At 37.7% G+C, this 20919-nt stretch overlaps 1 protein-coding gene across 2 annotated transcripts in view; it reads left to right on the top strand.

Moving 5' to 3' along the window:
• LRRK2 (leucine rich repeat kinase 2) overlaps window positions 1-20919 on the top strand; it is a 65901-nt gene that overhangs the window by 3891 nt on the left and 41091 nt on the right. Inside the window, exons 3-13 of one of the 2 annotated variants that reach the window (XM_069883245.1) lie at window positions 1427-1533; window positions 3382-3470; window positions 5408-5542; window positions 6533-6667; window positions 10040-10171; window positions 12929-13048; window positions 14051-14172; window positions 14687-14766; window positions 15534-15640; window positions 17293-17422; window positions 19238-19362. In XM_069883245.1, coding sequence (XP_069739346.1) covers window positions 1427-1533; window positions 3382-3470; window positions 5408-5542; window positions 6533-6667; window positions 10040-10171; window positions 12929-13048; window positions 14051-14172; window positions 14687-14766; window positions 15534-15640; window positions 17293-17422; window positions 19238-19362 — 1282 coding nt within the window. Of the gene's footprint in view, window positions 1-1426; window positions 1534-3381; window positions 3471-5407; window positions 5543-6532; window positions 6672-10039; window positions 10172-12928; window positions 13049-14050; window positions 14173-14686; window positions 14767-15533; window positions 15641-17292; window positions 17423-19237; window positions 19363-20919 lie in introns of both variants that reach the window. The other variant, XM_069883236.1, reaches the window with a different exon arrangement.

Below are 20919 nucleotides of genomic sequence, written 5' to 3'. Positions count from 1 at the left end.
TATATACCCTCATCTTAGTGAGGACTGATGGTTGCTAAGACTATTCTTTGCACCTGTGTTTAGTCAGGACTCAGTTCCACAGACCAGCTTCATCTTCCTGAATATCCGTAGTAATTGGTTTGCAGTCTCATGCTGAGAAAGCCATCTCCCTGTCCAAGCAACAGAAGAGCACAGAAAATGACTTGTGGTCAAGCTTGATCTGCAGATGTTAAGGTTGTAATTGACTTAAATCATTTGGCTCTGCAAATCTAAACTGAAACAGGCACAAACCTGCTGCAGATAGTGTGAACATAGCCCATGTAGCCAAGTATGTGAAAGGTAAAAGCAGAATTCCAGTTCCCAGGGAGCTACATCACCTTTCTCATATTCGCCAAAGCTGTCATGAAAGGTGATTAGATTCAAGCCCATGGCTGTTCCTTGTGGGTACCTCTACACTACCAGACTTGCAGTTTCATGTCTCTAGTCTTGCAGACTGCAGGGTTAGAGATCATGCACTTACCATGCAGTTAAACTCTTTGGAGGTAGCCATTTACATTCCTATTGCTGGCTGTCCTGTCTTAGTTCCTTTGCTTTACATAACTCTCCTGCTGAAAACTGATCCAGTTATGCATATAGTTTTTGAGCTATACTTAGGTTGTCTTCTGTCTTGATCCCATTCTTAAAGCACACAAACCTACTTTAGCAACTTTTGTTCTCTTTATTCGTATGGCAAAAGAAATTTTTATGCTTTGTTTTAAATCCTTCTTGTAAAATCTGCTTCATCTTGAATTTTTTGTTTGTTTGTTTGTTTTGGCATTGTTTAGAAATGTTTGAAAATCAAAGAATTTGCATAGGATAGAGCAGGTAGTTACTAAGAACAAATATATTGGTTTTAGTTCATCCTTCATTCCTTATAATCTCAAAACTTCCACTGTCTTCATTATATTTTGAAAGCACACAGTACTAAGGATTGATGTTAAGAATATGAAATATAGAGTATTGTTTAGGTATCTCCTCCCCATTTAAACCATTGGACACCTTTAAAAACATACCCTTTCTTCTTATAATTTACAATTAAATGGCAAATTCTTTTGGAAACGGCTGTTCTTCAATAAAACTGGACTACCTGTAATAGCGCAGTGGCCTTACCTGGGCTATGATAACGTACTATGGATCGCATTATCTCTCTATGAGCAACTCTTTTAACTGTGTCCTTTCTCCTCACACAGTGTGGGGGCACATTGAGTATGATGTGTTCATAATAATTAATATGTCTGTTTTACCTCACATCTTTTAACTTTTTATGTTGTTTGTCTTGTGTTAAATAATTTTCTGTTACTGATTTGGCTAGATAACTTTTCAGAACACCCATCTTCCAAAAGCCAAGAATATTAGAAGACAACATTGACATTCCAAACAGAATATCCATTCTATTTTTGTTTTACAGATGAGTTGGTCACTTCTTTGTAAATTAATAGAAATTTGTCCAAGTACTCTGCAGAACATAGCTCCTAAGGATGTTGGGAAGGACTGGGAAGTACTGGGTGTTCACCAGTAAGTATTTCATGTGCAATGAGCCTTCTGGAATGCTTGGTTATCATGGCAGCATATATATGCAATGAAATATATTTATATAAAGTTATTACATCAGCTTCTAAATGGTTGCAGATTTTGGTGGGTTTCTTCAGCCTTTGGTATGAGAGACTCATGCAAGCAGGGATCTTATTTGTGTGTGTAAATACCTGATGGAGACAGCAAAGGAGACAGAGCCAGGCCGTTCTTGGTGGCGCCCAGTGACAGATTGAGAAGAAATGGGCACAAATTGAAATACAGGAAACTCCACTTAAACATTTAAAAAAAAAAAGCAAACTTTTTTAATTATTTATTTTGTTGTGGTTGTGAAGTTGATCAAACACTGCAACAAGTTTCTTGAATTTTTTTTTTTTTGTGTGAGCCTATCCAGTTTTAATTAGCTTTTAATTACATGATCTCTTTTTTCCCCCCTTTTCAAGGTATGCTTCAGTCAGTTCAAAGTCAATGCTTATTTATTTTCTGTCATCAACATCATTCAATGTGTGGCCCACTACCTTATTTACTGTACAGGACTGATACCTTGTGTAAAAACTGTCCTCTTCATTTCCGTCTCAGCATTTCTTAGTGCTCATCAATATTGTCTAGAAAATTTTGTTTATAGAGGAAGTGTTATGGATTTGTGGTCACTATTTTACAGATGATAGTTAGAGCAAAATGTGTTAAATATAGCAACTGATTTTTGGGTGCCCAGTTTGATACGTGCACTGGATTTTTCAGACTACTTAGCATTGTGTCACAGTTCAGCCCCACCTGGCTAAATTTTGGCAGTTAAAACCATGGAGTTGAGCTTCCAAGTCACTCCCCCCGCCCACCCCACAGGGAAAGGGGAGAGAGGGAAATGAGAGGAAAAAGACTTGCAGGTTGGAAACTAAAACTACAGCTTTAATGAAATAATGATAATAAATATGTAGAAATATATGAGGTATCACCCCTACCCCTCGATGACTATACGTCACCACGGATATTGTAGAGCAGACACGAGGGAATGTGTCCATGGCTAGGATGGAGCTGGACTCAGGAACTGGGATCAGGAGCAACTAGACAGATGATGTCCTCCCTGGTCATTTGCCATGACAGAAGAGAGAGAGACCCTTGGGATCTCTTGGTTTTATACAGAGTATGACATATATGGAGTGGAATACTCTGTTGGTCAGTTTAGGTTCACCTGCCCTATTTGCCCATCCTCGAAGGTGCAGCCCCTTTTCTGCCAGCCTTCAGGATATCCTTGATTAAATATAAGCATTGGCCTTTTTGCATACCAATGCCCTGTGTTATCACTTTGGGAGAACACTGTCTCAGAAACTTGCAGTTAGCTTTCAGAGACTAAACTTGCAGCAACTGAGTTAGTCACAAAACTGATTATAATTTAGCTCAAACCACAACGCGTTGTCTGGCACTTGCTATGTTTAAAAGTCAGTTTTGGTTGAATCTGATGCAGCATTTCAGACGTTGATATCCATGAGTCTCAAACTAGCCCACGCAGAAAGTAAGGAGTGTACAGTTGGCAGTTAATGAAATGTTTCTTTTTAGTGAGTTGGCCAGCATGTATGTGCTGTATGGTGGAAACTTAGGTAGGGTAGACTTCTTCAAGATGCTGTTCAAGTTGTTTACCTGGGAAACTGCTGCTTCTCTTCCAGCAAACCCTTGATCCTTCACGGTATATTAGCTTTTGCTGCAAGCAGAATGGTGCTGTTTGCTAATTTCTGTAACTATTTTTAGTTTTAAAGTAAACATTTGAGAACATTTTTGTGTATGTTAACATTTCTTTTGTCATAACTATTTTTACCTTTTTTTCCCCTTAATTTTTAGGCAGATTCTTAAACTGCTTACAGTCCACAAAGGAAACCTAAATCTCTCAGTAATAGGACTGAAAGCATTAAATCTACTCCTTATGTCAGGTATTGTGTGTGTTCTACTTTCCTACTTTGTCTAAGCCTTTAAAAAACAGAACTGTGGTATAAAGTATATGACTGTATGTGGATCTGATTTTTCTCTCAGTTTTACTCTATAAAGTCACTTGTCATTTGAGGTTGTATACCAAGTAAGAGCACTGTTTTGCACCTTTTTTTAGCTATGTAGAAATTATTCTCCAGACTGCCAAGCTGTGAAGAACATGACTGGTTAATTTTACCAACTCGTTATTGGGATAGACACAAATTCTTGCTGTTAAGTAGTTAAGTAAAATAAGGAAGAGTTTATTTTTTCTTACCAAAGTATAAATTTGGTAATGTTCTGTCTTGCTTCTTTAGTGCTTTTGAAAGCAGCATATCACCTCTGATTTCTGTTACTCTGCTCTGCAGGGACCTAATCTTACCAGTTGTTGAGAACTTTTCTCATGGTGCTGAGATTCCTCATCTTCTGTTGAAATTAAAGAGGAACCCCAAGGGAGATGTTCTGTTCCCCAAGGGAGACATTAACTTTTATTCAAGCTTATAATATTAGCACAAATTGCTGTTAGAATAGGAATGTTTCTGTTAACTTTAACAGGCTTTGGAATCTGCCTTATTTACAGCCTAAGGATTAGACTTGACTTCAGGTAGTTAAAGGTAATCCATCTGTTCTAGCTTCTGCTGTAGCCAGTAAAGTGAGACAGGTGCTTTCAGAGGGTGGTTCATGTTATTCGTTTGTCTATTTTTTCATGTCAGTTACCCCTTGAACCTGTTTTCCTCTCCCTTTTAATTGTAGAGATGTCTGGAGGACTAGCTTAGATAGGATGCCTAACTTTATCTGTTGATAAAGTGTCTCCTTATAAGGCATTACACTGTGTGATTATTATTAATAATAATAACAGTAGTAAAATCTGGCTATTACTGAGTAACTGTGATCAGCAGCTTGTCTCTTTTGATTGTGAGGTACCATAAAGGGGGTCCTAAACTGTTGGCTGGATATTCCGTAACAGTTTATTCCTGACTGTTTTTCTAATTTCTTATTCCTGCTTTCTTATTTCTTATTCCTCTTATTCCTTACTGTTGCTCTTAAACTCTCAACTTCAGAAAAATATTTGAAATTTTGCCTTGTCAAATCTCTTAGTGTTCTTTATTTATGTATGCCTGTAAACTTGAATTGCACTATAAGCAGAGCTGTCAGGCCAGTGTGAATGCTGTATAGAAAGATCTTCTTTTAAAAAGAACCAAAATACAAAAAAAAACCCCAGCTGCAGCTGAAACTCTGGAACAGGCGTTATGAATTCTACTGTTATTGGGGTAAGCTTGAAAAATTGTCATGAATTTGAATCTTTTTGCCTACTCAAGCTGTAGGATAATTTTTTTTCAGAATTTTTTAATGTCATAAGGACAAAGGCAAGATCAGCTTTTCAGTTCAGTTTCAGGTGGAACAAATGACTGAGAGAGTGAGAACAGGGTTTTATGATACAGATGGACTGATTTCATGATTTGCTGAAATTTCAAATCCCCTTGTTTCCTCAGCCAATGTAGTCCTACCCTCTTCCATCAACTTTTTACTTCTTAATGAAACCTTTCAGCTTGCTGTGACTGAAAAAAACGTTTGTTTTTTTTTTGTGGGTTAATTTTCTACTAGTTTAGTGAGTTGATTTGGTTCATTGAGGGGTCAGACAAAGCAGTACAAGTTGGGAGCAGTAGTGGAGAGTGGAAACTGTCGTTTTGGCAGTAATGTTTTACATCAGTTGTATTGTAAAACATAATGCTACCTTCAGAGATAACTTTCTCCTGGGTCTTACAAAAACCTGAGTTTGAGCCATCAGAGTGTATTTTAAGGGCAGTGTTAAAGAATTATGGATTTTAATGTGTAAGTACAGTTCTTCAGTAAAAACATAGAGAACTAGTCAGCGCAACACTTAATCTCTTCTGTTATTCAGATGTAATTGCTTTCCTGCTCTTGGAGGAAGAGGTGGATGTTTTTTCCTTGGTATTTAATGCCATGCACACCTTCCCTAAAAATGAAGAGATCCAGCAACATGGATGTAAAGCATTACACAAACTTTTTGAGAAAGGTATTTATATCTTGTAGTTGTTGAGTTAGAAAAATGTATAGGCTGGGAGGGGACTGCAGGTATTTATTTAACTGCAGTAAATGAATTCTTGCATTCCAAATTCTGGTTTGTGTATTGTATGTGGTTTTTTGAATGGTTTAGCACAAAACAGATTTTCCAAGCAGTATCACAAATTTTCTGAATTATAGCAATGAGTATGACATTTTCAAGAAATCAAAATGTCTCTTCATTCCTGACTGTAGTTTACTGAAAAGATGGGATTCAATATTAGTCAGTAACACTGGAATAAGGATTAGTGACATTTTATTATTTGCAAAACCAGGATTGCATGTTTAAAGACTAGCTTGAACCTATTTCAGAAAATGAGTCTGCTTATGAAATTTTAAATGTGTTGTGCTTTCTCAACCTGGATCAGTTCCCTTATCTGGTTCACTGCATGGCCACGCAGTTATGTCAGTACAAATGACAGGGGGCAGGGATGGAAAAACCTTAAGCCATTATTACAATGAAGGTAAGTCATTATTAAAGCATGACTGTAGTCTTTATGGAAAGAATTCCATTATAAAAAAAAAGTTGAGAAGTGAAATAGAATCACAGGGCATGCAAAATAGCTTTCCATCAAATTGCTTTCACCATAGGTAAAGGAAAGGCTGAGCATGTATACTGTCTTGATGAGGGATATCTCAAGTTTGTTATGTGAAAAAGGCTAAAAGACTTCTTTTAAAGTACTGATTCACAGGCAAGCGTTTAAAGGTCAGAACTCAGTCACATGGAGTGTAGGCTAGAAGAAGGTCTTTATAGAGAACCTTAGGTATGATAGAAGAAGTTCTGACTGTGGAAGATGATGTGTATGGAGAGTATCTTACTTTTTGCAAAACGTGGAAAATAAATGTAAGGAAACTGATAAAAACAGTTCTCTCTTCTCATGTTGTACCAGGATATGAACTATTTCCTGAAAGCATACTGTATCTCTCTTGCTTTTCATTTTAGTTCCAGAAGAGCAGCTGACTGAATTTGTTGAAAGCAAAGATCATATGATCATACTGAAAGTATTTAAAGAGTTTCCAGAGAAAGAAGAGGTGATTCTTCCAGCACTTTATTCATTACATTCCTTAGCTGGTCCACGTAAGTGCGTTATTGGAAGTTATTTTCCGTTCCCCATAGCATGCTCACCTCAATTTGCAGTAATCTTCCAGTGACTGAAAAATTAGTGAGAACTGGTTTGGAGTTGGAGTTGCAATACAAACCATTTGTCTGTTTTCTTTGGGAAATACTGAGTAGTCATTTTTCATGGGAAAATTTCATATTCAACCAATTTGATAAAGCTGAAATCTCTCATAAAGAACAGAAAGAGACTTTCTACTGCTTGGAGTACATGGTAGTGAACATCATAATTGTAGATGTCAAAGTTCAAGATGCTGCCCTGTCTTTTTTTAATGCTTGAAATGTGAGAGATACTTATTGACTAAATAAATCTTCAGTCAGTTTGGGTAGCAAGTAAAGAACACTGCTGGCAGAGGCTGTTCCACAAGGGAAAAATTACCCACACATATCCGATGGCCTGTATCTGGGCCCTGACACCATCCACTGATCATTCAGTGTTGGCTACAATCAGGAGCATTAGTGGCACCATGCACGTCTTACCATGTCCTCAGGTGTTGTGCAATAGGACTGGAAGAAAATGTCTTCATTTTTTTTGTCTTCTGTTAACAGCAGTCCCTATTGTGTGTAAAATCAGATCCTGGGAAATATGCTTGATGATTTGTGTTGATTTGTTGACAGCAATTTGATCTTATTGACACAGCAGCAGCTCTTGTCAGCTTCCTGCTGGTAGTCACAATTGTGGCAAGCACAGAGCAGTGTCCTGCTCTCTGTGTCTTCTATGAGGTACATAATGTTGTACTCTCGTAAACATGCTTCCTTGCAAAGCATTGCTCACACATCCTCTCTGGCTTTACAGGAGCCTTGCTGACCCCATGTGTGTCACAAAACAAGAAGTAGACTGGTGTGTCCCACATTTCATCAGACTCCAAGCTATTTAATTTCTGTTTCTCAAACTTCCTTCCATCCCAGTTGGTGTTTTAAAAGTAAAGTATTCCTTGGGCCAGAAATAGTTTTACCCTAGCCCCGAAGTTATTACCATTTTCTAAGGAAGAGTATACCAGCTTTTAAACCTTTTTAAAACAGGAAATACTTATACAAAGTGTAACTAGAGAAGGGCATGGCAGAGACCTGCTCTAAAGTAGGTATTTGGTTTTGGATTAGCACTCTCATTTCTGATAGGAAAGATTGAAAATCATCAGAGAAACAGAGATAGCTCACACATGAACGTGCAGAGTTGGGCTACTTCTGCCAGTATTCATACTCTTGGTCTGTGGCATCCCACAGTGCCTGCAAGAAAATGTAGTCCTCCAAGGACACCATGGAGAAAATCATTCACTGTGAGTAGACATTCTATCTTACCCGGTAGTAAAATGTTTGTTTCCTCCTGCCCTGAAGTTCAAGTCTCTATTCCAAATGAGCTACATCAAGGATTTGTACCCCACTGTGCCTTCATTCACTAGCACATATGTAGACTTTTTTCCAGCTCATATGTCATGATGAATGGAAGGGTAAGAGTTTATTCCAATCTCAGTATTTTGATGGAAAGAGAAAATGCTTCGCTGCTGACTGTTTCCAGAGTCCGTAGATGGGTGATAGGTCACAGAATGTTAGCTGTCCATATGGTAGTTGTAGGCAGCTATCCAGGCTTCTTCTTTGTTTAATGGGGAGAAACAGGCACCTTGAGGAAATTTACCTACCCCTAAGAGAGGAATCTGTTACAGGTGGGATGAATCACCATGCAAAGTGCTTAGATCTCTTAATTGATTCTTGTTGAGAATCTAGATGCCCAAGTTCTGGTGATTAAGATTTAGTGAGATCCATTCCACCTGCTTTTCTCTAGCTAGTTGTGGGAAATGGTTTCTCCCTGCAAATGGGCCATTGCTTGGAATTATGCTCTGTCTGTAGTAAGCAATTTTAGATTCTTATACATATTTTAATATGTTTATAATTGTCATCTGTGAAATGATAACTTACTGTGAAGTAATACAATATCATTTTGTGAAACATACCTTTAAAAAATTGTTTTCAGTTGAGAATACTATAAACAAATCGTTGTCATCTGAAAGCACTGTGAAAGGTACTTACTTCACTATCAAAAGGAATGCTTCAGAAATGCTTCCCACTCAGAGTTTTTACTATCATTATTTACTCTTCAAAGGTATATATTATTTTGAAGATCTCCTGCTGCTTTAAAAAGACTGAGCATCTTTAATAATACGGTTGTATACAGGAAAGCCAAGCTGTTGGAAGAACAATTAAGAAAGTTTATAGACCTCAGCAGAGTAATGCCGACTCCTTTGGAGTCAGTGACAGGACTCCCTTTCATTCACTGGGGCCAGGACTTTCTCAAAGTTTTGGGTTTGTTTTTTTTTTTCGGATTCATATTCTGTCTCACACTCTGGTTAGATGAGATGTACTACGAGGATGTTTTCACACACTGTGCTTTAACTGCCATGATGATGGTTTGCCTTAAATTACTGCATGTGGGATCACGCTGTCCTCCATGGGAGAGGATGCATTCTGTCTTTTTAATTGTCCATGTGAATGTCCTGTTGATTTCTGTGTCTGACCTGGATAATAAGCAGTAAATAGGATTAGAGTGACCAAGCACTGGTACAGGTTGTCCAGAGGGGCTATGGAATCTCCAGCCTTGGAGATACTCAGAAGCTCTCTGGCGGTGGTCGTAGGCAACTGGCTCTAGATGGTGCTCCTTGAGCAGGGACTTGGACTTGGACTAGATGACCTCAAGCATCCCCTGCCAATTTCTGTGATTCTGGGCAGAATTTTTAGTGAATTTCAAAGCATTGCAGGAGCATTGGATGCACATTTCTGTACCCTCAGTACACAATAGGCATACGGTGGAACTGATTGAAATTAAAAGAATAACCTGCTAACTTGCCCCTTAAAGAAGAAAGAAAACTTAGGAAAAAAACATTATTAAGTCAAATAGATGATATTATTAGAAAAAAAAATTACTAATTTTTTTCTTACTTGTATGCCCCAGGAGTATTACTGAAGTGCTGTAAAATGTTTACCTGATTGCAATCATGTTGTAAACACTATTTATAAGATTGAATTAACATTTGTAAAACAATTTGTTCAGCTTTAAGAAAAATGTTACGTAAGAAAAGTGTATAGGGAGGTTTCTGTTACATGGCCTGATACAGAATGGAACAAATCCATAGATGTTAATATGGACTCTGAACTTAATGAATTATTTCCAAGTGTTGGTAGTCTTTAATGTCTTCTGTGGCGATACTAAGAAAAAAAAATGTCAGCTTCCCTCAAGTTGCAAGGCAACTAAATAAATCTACTTAAATAAAGTCGGAATTAGAATGCTATCAACATGGGGTTTTTCTTAAGAAGCAATATTTGTTTCTCTTTCTTTCTTAGCCAGCAATGTGGAAGTGCTTATGTCTGGAAATGTGCGCTGCTACAATGTTATAGTGGAAGTGATGAAAAGTTTCCTCCATAGTGAAACAGTTCAGGAAGTGAGTTGCTGTTTGTTGCATAAGCTTACTTTGGGTAAGTCTACACAGTTGTTTATGGTCAGCTTCCTCTGACTCTGTAAGAGCTGGACAGCAAGTGCTACATGCGAGAAGAGAAGTACTATTCCAGTTAATCCTAAGCATTGTGTATAGCTCCATGTCTCTATGATGCAAACATACTGAGATAACTCTGGCCACAGTCAATATGGTATCGTTTTGTGTTAAATATTAGTAACAATGTCAAAAGCTGCCATAAAAGACTATAGTGGGACAAACACAAGATGGGACATCAATAGATCCCATTCTATATGAAGTTACTTCAGAAAGGAAGAAAATTCCTTCTAGATTTCTTTTTATTGAAGTGTCAGTGCTGAATGTGTGAGAAACGATTGGTGCAACGGAATTGGAGTTACTCTCCAAGAGTCTCTGTTTCCTCCTTGCAATGTGTTTACCTTCAGAGACCTATGCTTGGAGCCCCCTGTGCTGCAGAGGTAAAAGAACTGCCGCTTCCTGGACTTCCCTTGACTTGGGCAAAAGTACTTTGGTTGTCCAGGCTTACATGGGCTAGTGTCACATCAAGAGAAATTGAAGCAGTGTCAGAAAGGGATTTGTTTTGCTTCTTGGCAACTCTGTGCTCTCTCTTGCCACTATAATAAGCCGATCAGAGCAGTTGCCAAGGGCCACATAATAGGAAGTTCAAATGGAAATAAATGTTTTTCTGCCTTATGTGTGCAAAAAGACTGTGAGTAGCTGCCCAAGCCCACACTCCATGGCTGGTTCTTCAAGGACTCAGCCAAGGTCTTTCTCGTGACCTGCCACTTCTTGCAGGTGGTGGCCCGAAGCTATTATAGATGATGGCACCAGTGGATGACTCCCTTAATCAAGTCAGTTCCATCCTTTCACCATCAGTTTCTACTTCTTCATGCAGATATTGTAGAAAATACAGATCAAACTTGAGTGCAACTCAGAGCAACTTCAATTTCCCTTTCAGAAAGCCAAATACAAATTTCAAGAAAATGTGGTAGGCATTTTGGTTGTATTTGCAGTTTTTCTGGCAAGAGGTGACATTGCCCTTGAATAGTTTCCTGTGCAAGGCCAGCTGAAGGTAGGCAGGGAAACCAAGCACTTGTGGGGCCACTGCAACTCTGTTGACGTCCCTTGATCTTGCTCTAAGCATAACCAGCCTGGTTTGTCACATGCTTGTCATGCATGTGTGCTGACCAACAAGTAATAGTGGCAGTAGAGTAGGCACAAGATCCGTTTCTTCTTTCAGCATAACAGAATCCTTTCATCTTGTTAAGGAGGCGCTTCAGGAGAGTTATGGGAAGAGGTGTCCACAGCACCACACAGTTAGATAAATGTGAAATTGCTGGGTGGTCCTGGAAATAGCCTGGAAGATTTCCATATACCCAGTGTAGCTTCCCAGATTATTCTGATGGACATTTGTCTTTCTAAACCTTTATTAACTGGCAATGGAATCGTAAAGTCAGCATCTACCAGCTTCCAAAATCATCATCATTGCTAATCTGGTAATGACTATCGTAGATTTCACTGTTGTCAGAGTTTTAACTTCCTGATACCTGTTTGGCCGGCCCCAAGTCCAACAAAATTACTCATCACATAGCGTAAGATTATTAAGTTCTGTTGGGTAAGTAACATATTTACACAAACATGCTGTTTCCATTTACATATAGCATGACCAAACTGCTACAGGGTAGGAGTTAAAATACTGTTTTCAGTTGCAATTGTATAGATGTTAGGGCCAGGGTTTTAGAATGATGACTCTGGAAAGGGCTTTCCTTAAAGTCTGTTCTTAAGCATTCTGTTAATTTGGTCTAATTGAACCAAGTCATAAAACACTGAGAGAGGTACTTATCTCTCCATGAAAAATTGAGTCCCATTAATGGGACTACAGGACTGAGGACCAGAACTAAAGGAAAGAAATTAGGTTATCTTTTCTGCTGTATGTAATTATATTTTTATATGCACAAATATGGGAAACTTCTTAATTTCAGACTTTATCTGAAGGATTTGAGAAATGTTGGTACAGATTTTGTTTGAACTTTCATGTTGTTAATGTGATTCTTGTTTTTACAAATCAAGAATTAAACAAAATTGAATATCAGTATAGAAACCATAGCTGTTAACTGTATTATATGAAGTGAGTGTTGCTAAATTATTTTATGCATGATACTTGTTTTTGCAAGAAATGGGAAAGTTATTTTCATTTGCTTGCTTTTTGCATAATTCCGTATATTCAATGTATAATATGAAATACTGTACAGCCTATGATAAAAGTTGTGCTTCAAATATATTTGTCATCAAGAGATAATTTTTTCTACTACTCTAGAATGTATGAATTCTGTATTTATTATGCTGTCCCCCGTGTGTTTAATAAGGAAAACAGAGAGCAAAACAGGGTTAAACCACTTGCTTGATAGCATAAATCAAATCATTTCAGGAATTCAAGACCAGGACTGCATTCGCTTCCTGGCAGGAAGTCTGCAAATGATACACTGACTGTATTTTTTCTGATTTTGATGACAATGTGCACTTCATTTTGCATTAAACCTCAGTCTTTTGTAAAAAACACAAAGAACCTAGATCCCAGCTCTTTCCTGTCCTTGACCTCTTCTTTCCATAAATAAAACTTTATTGTGTCATGCCCTATAATAAGAAATCCACTGTTTACTACAGACAAAGTTTGCGCATTGTGTCTTGAAAAATTTGTGTTAAATGCATGTAAAGCTCTTGGTATGAGTTTATACTCATTTTAGATCTTATTTGTTTTCAGGAAATTTTTTCAATATCCTTGTATTACACAAGGTTCCAGAGGTCATTGTGAAGGCTGTTAAAACCTATCCTGAAAATGCAAAGTTACAAGCTGCAGCTCTCAGTTGTTTAGCTCTTCTGAGTAAGTAAATCTCTTCCTAAATATGTAAATAAATTACTTCATTTATCTGTCTGCTTGTTAATTTTTTATACTGGTGATTTTCTGTAATCATTTTGAACTCCATTCCTTTGACATGAAAGCTTCAGGCAGGATAACTTTGTCACAGTTGGATTTGCTACATGCTTACAGTTTGTTGTTTTACTCTGACATGGCTATATTCGTACCCTATGCCTTACATCTTCAGAGTGTCCAGAGCTGGGAAGTTATGTTGACGGATCCTACCAAACCAACTAGTTTGTTCATAGGCAAATATTGGATAATCCCTACTTAATATGAAGTCTCCAGAGATAGTAGAACTAATTTGATACTGCGTTTGGCATGCATGACGGTATTCATTATAGTGTGGCTGTTGATAGCAACACCAGATCAATGCTTATACTTGAATTTTGAAATAAATTAAAATATTTAGCTCTTCCTTGACTGTACTCCAGGTATTATTTTGAAACAGAAGCTAGTTAGCGAGTGGCAAAAGCTAAGGATCAGATCCTTGTAGTCCTTGAGTAATTGTTCCATACAAAAGTCCATAGAATGCTATTTAAGAGTCCTCAAAATAGCAAAGTTTAGAAATCAGGCTTTAGTAAAGCCTTTGACACCATTTCCCACAACACTGTCCTGGAGAGACTGGCTGTTCGTGGCCTGGATGGGTGCACTCTTCACTGGGTAAAACACTGACTGGATGGGCAGGCCCAGAGAGTTGTGGTGAATAGATTTAAATCCAGTTGGTGGCCAGTTACAAGTGGTGTTCTCCAGGGCTCAGTGTTGGGGTGGTTCTGTTTAATATCTTTATGAATTATCTGGATTAGGGGATCGAGTGCACCCTCTCCGAATTTGCAAACAACACCAAATTGTGCAGGAGTGTCCATCTGCTCAAGGCAGGAAGGCTCTGCAGAGGGTTCTGGACAGGAAGGTTAAGACGTTTTGTTTTCACAATAAGAATTTATTGGAAATATTTTCAATTTCAAGCTGAAACAATATTCTTAAACCGAGACCTAGAGGAAAGAAAAGAAGAGGAGGAAGAAAAATTATGCTGGTTGGAAGCATGTTACAAAGCATTAGAACTACATCGAAGAAACACAGATGTGCTGGTGAGAATTTGTGGGTGATGGGGTATGCAATGACTGCATTATGCAGCATCATTTTCTCCCCTATGTTCTCAGGAAACCAGGACCTTAAGGACTGGATTAGATTTAGAATAAATCTTACTTTTCTTGCCTTTCTTATCTTTGTTCACCTCATCTGGCTTCACTTGTTCCTTTGGATCGAATGAAGGTAGATAAGATGAAATTTGTAACCTGAAACTTTGGCCATCCAATGCTTGTCATTTACATAGCTCCTCTGTATACGGCAGCAAAATACAGGCCCATCAACAGAAGAATTAATCTTATAGGTATCAAAATGCAAATCAAATAATGAGAATGTGACACGTGTTTGTAACTATTCCAGCTATAAAAAATGTGTCATTTCACACCTTATTGTATTTCTACATAGAGCACCTTGTCATGAACTGAAACACAGTCAAACTATTTAAATTTTTCATATTTTTTATATTCTAAAGGCATATTTTCTTAATCCTTTTGTCTGTTCCTGCTTTATGTTTAGGAAGCTGCATGCTGGGCTTTGAAAAATCTGTTTTTATATCAACGCAACCTTCATGAGAAGATCGGGGATGGAGATAATCAGTCAGTATTAATATCATGAACGTGGTTTTGGAACTGGAAGTAACGAAAGCCTACTATTAGGCCATTTGGGATCTCATGTTTCAATTATTTTTATTTTTATTTCTTGTTTTCTAGAATGTGATGAAATGCGTGGTTATTAACAGTACTTGGGAAAGTTTCTTTCTTTAAAAGTGTGGAAATCTTGACTCAGGCAAAATTGCTAGTGTTTTAGTAAAGGACCAGAACACAGCCTAATAGAGCTCATTTCACAAGGAATTTCTTCTTCAGTTGGGTAGGGAGGATTAAAGAATATAATTGTAGGGAAAATTGGGAAGTTGATGATATCTAGTACATAAGTCATATGGATAAGCAGTGCTTATTTTCCCAGAAATCACATGAAAGTGCATAGTAAAGAGGTACTGCCTCACCAGGGGGAATCTAGGAATGGATAAGACATAGACTTTCATTTTACTTAAACTGTTTCTCAGAGCTGTTTAAAATTTTAATAATTAAAATTATAGTAAGCCTGTTTTGTACCCCTTTTGGACCTCAAGTGACTTTGAAAGCATGGCTCAAAGTGAATTCAGTAAGATTCAGAATAGGTTAATACGCCTAGTTTGCAAAGGGCTCTCGCTCAGCCATTACTGTGAAAACATATTAGGAGCCAAGTACAATCATCTGAAAATTTAATTATATCGCTTAATACCCTCTTAGGAATCTGAACTACAGTTATGAAGTAACTGCTGTGTTATGGTCAGTGAGCAGTCATTTGTTTCTCTCTTTGAAAGGTTCCCAGTAGACAGAGCAGTGATGCTCTCCATGCTGATGCACTCCTCCTCAAAAGAAGTGTTTCAGGCAGCTGCTGCTACCTTGGCAATTTTGTCACAACAAAATGGTAAGGGAATCTAATTATCTTTACTTTCGAATTCAATAGAAAGGTACTGCTGAAATACTAAAGAATATTTAGTGTGGTGTTGTATGAATAAAATACTCCCTGTGATTCAAATATTAAGGAAGTTGAGTTTAGCAGTAAGTTTATTCTTTGCTTTGAAAAAGGTAATGTTGGCTCATACCAAAGAGAATATGTGGAAGTAGAGAGTTCTTTGCCAGTTTGTGTTGCAATTGCTGTTTTCTGGAGCAGGAGACGTGAAAAGAGTTTGTTCTCTTTGTGTACTTGTTTAAATATTTATTATGTTTGAATTTTGCCAAGAGCAGCATTTGTTGAAAATGACATGAGTAAGGATTACAGCCTGACAAATACCATTTTCTTGCTTAACAGAGGGGATTTGAGCAGTCCTGTTGACTTTTGTGCATCCAGTCATGTGTAGAAAGTGAAGCATGTGCATAACAATTATCAAGATTAGTCCTGATTGTGTCCCTAACATGGTTTCCTAATTTTTTCAGTTTGCAGACCCCCTCAAAATTTTTCAGTGGAGATGCGGACCCCTGGGTAGAGCATTTAAGCCTACTGACAGTTGGCCTACTTTTATTAGATACCTTTCCCAGAACCTTTTGAAATGCTTATGGACCTCAAGTGGTTTGTAGACTGCACTTTAAAACCACTGGCTAGATAGGAAAATAAAGAGTAGCAGTTAATTGCCATTCTCTAGGTGAGAAAGCGTTGTTTTATCACTAGATTACTGAGCCATCCAAGTACATAAAACCTAATGATGAAAAGGTTTTATAGTTACTTATGAGATAAATGTGTATATATATCAAGAAATAGTTCTCAAAGATGTGTGCACACTTATCATATATTATACCAGGTACTTTCATAACATGTTATTGACAAGTAGGCCTCTGATTCCCTTTGGAAATCTAAAACAATTTTTTATTGTGTATTCTTTTTACCCCCTCTTTTTTTTCTGCTAAATGAAAAAACTTACATCAGAAGTGATAAATTTAAAGAACCATAGTAAAACCCTCTGGCACAATGCAATATTCCTTGAATTAACCATTTGAAATGGAGGTACTGAGATGGAAATTACAAGAATTGGTGGTAGTTACCATGATAATGCAGGATGTTTTTATACTGTTCTGAGTGGTATTGGTTACAGTTATAGCTACAACACGTGCTTGAGTTTCTGACTTTTTTAAAAACGAATTAACAAAGTAAATAGAGTGAATAAATATAGTTCCATTTTTTAAGCCTTAATTTTGAATTTAGAAGTTTTTAAGAATGCTTTAAATTCTGGCTTTCCTACATGATCACAGAGTGCAATTATGAGGAAGAATTGTTTAAGAATAAACATTTTTGAAAATAACAGTAAAGCCGTGCATTCTCTATCCCTGAAGTTAACTTTGTTAGTAAAAAATAGCAGTTGCATTTAAAAGTGTTAGGCATTCAGGAATTATAATGCTTTTGTTTAAGCGATGCAAACAGAAGTCACCTTCAGCTTAAATTGTTTGCCATTATGATTTATACTTCTATAAGTGTGTTTGGTCAGAATAAAAGGGGGAAAAATGTTAGCGGTTCTGTTGATTTTGAGAACGATGCATAAAGAAAAAGAGATTTGCTTACAGGGTGCTTGCTGATTTGTGTTGTAGTAAATATTAGGAAGACACTTTTGGCTAAAGGAGTACACATGAATGTTTTGGATATAATGAAGAAACATCCACATTCACCTGAAGTGGCTGAAAGTGCCTGCAGGGTCCTGAATCGTGTTTTCGAAGGAAGGTAATGTGATTAGAAATATGTGGCCACTTCCAAAGTGAAGGTTTGTGAGATGCAGTGCTGTAATTGATAACATTTCATTATTGACTGTTTCACTGATAGTAAAACTTACCATAGGCTGGCAGTCCTGTTGAAGACGTTGAATTTTCTAAGCCTTATCAGATGCCCAGATGGATATATGTAGGAAGCTGCATGTTCTTCCCTTCATGGTTATAGAGCAGTGAGGTTTGAGTAGGTAGTGTCTCCTCCTGTGTTAGTTATGCTGAATTCCACTGAGCGCTAAGAAATTTCCCTCAATATTAACTCTGGTTATTAAAATAGCATTGTGTTAATATTACTTTTGTGATGGCAGATGCTCTAGAACATGACTGTAAAACAAATGTGACTCATAAATACCAGTATACAGGATGGGAATATTATTGCAAGTGTCTTGCCAAGTTTTTCCAGCCTTCTCTGAAACCTTTATATCTGCTAAGCTGCCTGTGAAAAAATGACAGACTCAAGATACAGTAGCAGAAGTTTTTATGGATAATTTCATTTTATAAAGAATGAAATCTCAAAGCTTCCATAAACATGTTCGCAGTACTAAAAAGTATTATAAAATGAAAGAAGAAAATAAACTTAAAAATTAATTAGTGGCCTTTGGCTACTGTTTTTTCTTGAAATGCTGATGACATTGAGATTTTTTTTTTTCTTCAATATTAGAACCTAACATGATTGATATTTTTATGTTTATTCTACAAGCATCTGGCAGTTCATTAATACTCTGACAGTTGTGGAGCACTAAATTAAGGAAGATGTGTCTTTTCACATGTCTGGACTGTAATCGAAGTGAAATACATCCATCCACCTCTCACCCTGAATGAAATACTATGCTTTCTCTTTATCACAGATCTGGACTGGATTGAAAATTACCTCTCAGTAGTCTAGACTGGAATTAGTTACATAGACTGAATTTACACAATGGCATGAAAATGTATTTGCTGTGATGAATTAAATAAACCAGAGTTTAATTTATATTTTGCAGCTCAAACCAGATTTACAGTGTTCTAAAGAGTTATCACCCAGTGTTTACTGAAGAAGCAAATAAATGTAAAACTTAGAAATGCATTCTTTTTGTTTATAAACTGGAGCTGCCTGGAGGAGAGGGACCTGGGGGTGTTGGTTGACAGCGACCGAACATGAGCCAGCAGTGTGCCCAGGTGGCCAAGAAGGCCAATGGCATCTTGGCTTGGATCAGAAACGGTGTGACCAGCAGGTCCAGGGAGGTTATTCTGCCTCTGTACTCGGCACTGGTGAGACCGCTCCTTGAATCCTGTGTTCAGTTCTGGGCCCCTCACCACAAGAAGGATGTTGAGGCTCTGGAGCGAGTCCAGAGAAGAGCAACGAAGCTGGTGAAGGGGCTGGAGAACAGGCCTTATGAGGAACGGCTGAGAGAGCTGGGGTTGTTTAGCCTGGAGAAGAAGAGGGGAGACCTCATTGCTCTCTACAACTACCTGAAAGGAGGTTTTGGAGAGAAGGGTGCTGGCCTCTTCTCCCAAGTGACAGGTGATAGCACAAGAGGAAATGGCCTCAAGCTCTGCCAGGGGAGATTTAGGCTGGACATTAGGAAAAAATTCTTCACAGAAACGGTCGTTGGGCACTTGAACAGGCTGCCCAGGGAGGTGGTTGATTCACCTTCCCTGGAGGTGTTTAAGGCACGGGTGGATGAGGTGCTGAGGGGCATGGTTTAGTGTTTGATAGGAATGATTGGACTCGATGATCTGGTGGGTCTCTTCCAACCTGGTTATTCTATGATTCTATAAACAATATTTTCAGTTTTCCTCACCTGGATATAATGACAGTAGCTGCATCAGAAGTTGTAAAAGCTATGAGGAAACATGGAAAATCACTCGCTGTACAACTGGAAGCACTTCGAGTCCTTTTACACTTCATGATGCCTGGTAAGTCATCCAAAAACATAATCAGTGTGGCATCATGCACCAAAACAGAGAACAAAATTAGGCAGCTGGGTTTTAGCCTTTCTTATCCAATGAGACAGCTTTTAATGGGACTTCAAAATTTTTTCTGGAGTTCTCTGTGTAGCAGAGAGCAGCTGTTACTCTTTAAGAATGTACAAGATGAAGAAACACTTTTAAGGTATTGCAGTAACAGATGAAAATTATCACTGCTGTTTTCCCCTTCATTTTATCAGTGAAGAGTTATCTCCATTACTTCTAAGGAATTCATGGAATGAGTGTGGAGCTATCACTGTGATTGTATATTTTCATCATACATACCCGTTAAGTGAGAGCAAACAGTGGTAGTGATATCAATATTGTTGTACTGCAAAATGAGATTGTTTTAGTAGTAGCTCTTGGAAGGAACAGAAAAATTGGACCTCTGACTCCAAAAAATAAAGACAGTGATTTAAAGATACAGAATATACCATTATGTACTATTTTCTAAAAAAAAAAAGGAGAAGCCAAACTGATCAGTTTAGAAGTTCCTTTCCAAAAAAAAACCTCTTTAAAATCTGTCTATGGTGGGAGAATTATTTTATTTGTTACTTCTATGCCTTTAATAGATTTTGGGAAAGTTTTAACTCTTCTTATCAATCTACTGCTCTATATGTTGTGTTTCCCCCCTGGTACTAAGTGTGAGAATATAGACATGGGGTGGGAGGTTCAGAACAACTTGCAAATATCTCTCAGCAGTCTTACTTGAACATTTACAAAACAAGTAACTCTGAAACTAGTACTTTGGCTAACAGACAGACTGATTGCAGATTTTCAGTTTCCAACTATTCTTTGAATTATAATCCAAATACTCTCCTTTTTTGTCAATAAACAGAAGGATTAAATCTTGATATATATATATTCTAGCATGTAGGCAAGGCACTTTTTTCCCAGTAACCTGGGAGTGAGTTTCTTCTAAAGCGTAGTCAAACAAAGGAAGCACCAGCTGGATGGTGGAACTTGCAGGTTAATTAGGTAACCAAAAGTAATTCTAGAGGAAGACAGCAAACAGAACAAATATGAATGTGTGAAGTGACTTCTAAAGGATTTCTGGGTATTTTCTGTAGTGCCACTTGACTGCTAGTGCCAATAGCGACAAGAAAGGTAAATCTGAAAGACCTTTCTCTGTTCTTTTATTTGTACTCACATTCCACTTAGGTCATCTGTGGGTAAAATTTGTGCTGTGATGTGCAGCCTGTTGAGAAAGGGCAACTAATTTACAGCTTCTCTGTAGTGTGTCCATTCCAGAAGGAAGAGGCATTCTGAAGCAGGTTTCAGTAATACCAAGGAAGTCTGTTGTTCAAAAAAGTAATGTATTGCAGTTTACTCCAGGCAAAATTCTTTGGCATGATTTGCTCTAAGCAGTGAGCAAACATATGGTGAAATAATTTCAAACAGAATGTACTTGTGTTACAATGTACAACTGGAGGGACTCCAGTCTCTGTACACTACAGAGCATTCTGAAAACATTGTAAGATGTGAAATATGCTCTCTGAGTTAGTT

Source organism: Phaenicophaeus curvirostris, chromosome 1 (genome assembly GCF_032191515.1).
Source record: "Phaenicophaeus curvirostris isolate KB17595 chromosome 1, BPBGC_Pcur_1.0, whole genome shotgun sequence".
In the NCBI taxonomy this organism is placed as follows: Eukaryota; Metazoa; Chordata; class Aves; order Cuculiformes; family Cuculidae; genus Phaenicophaeus; species Phaenicophaeus curvirostris.
This window is presented reverse-complemented; position numbering and strand designations above follow the sequence as displayed.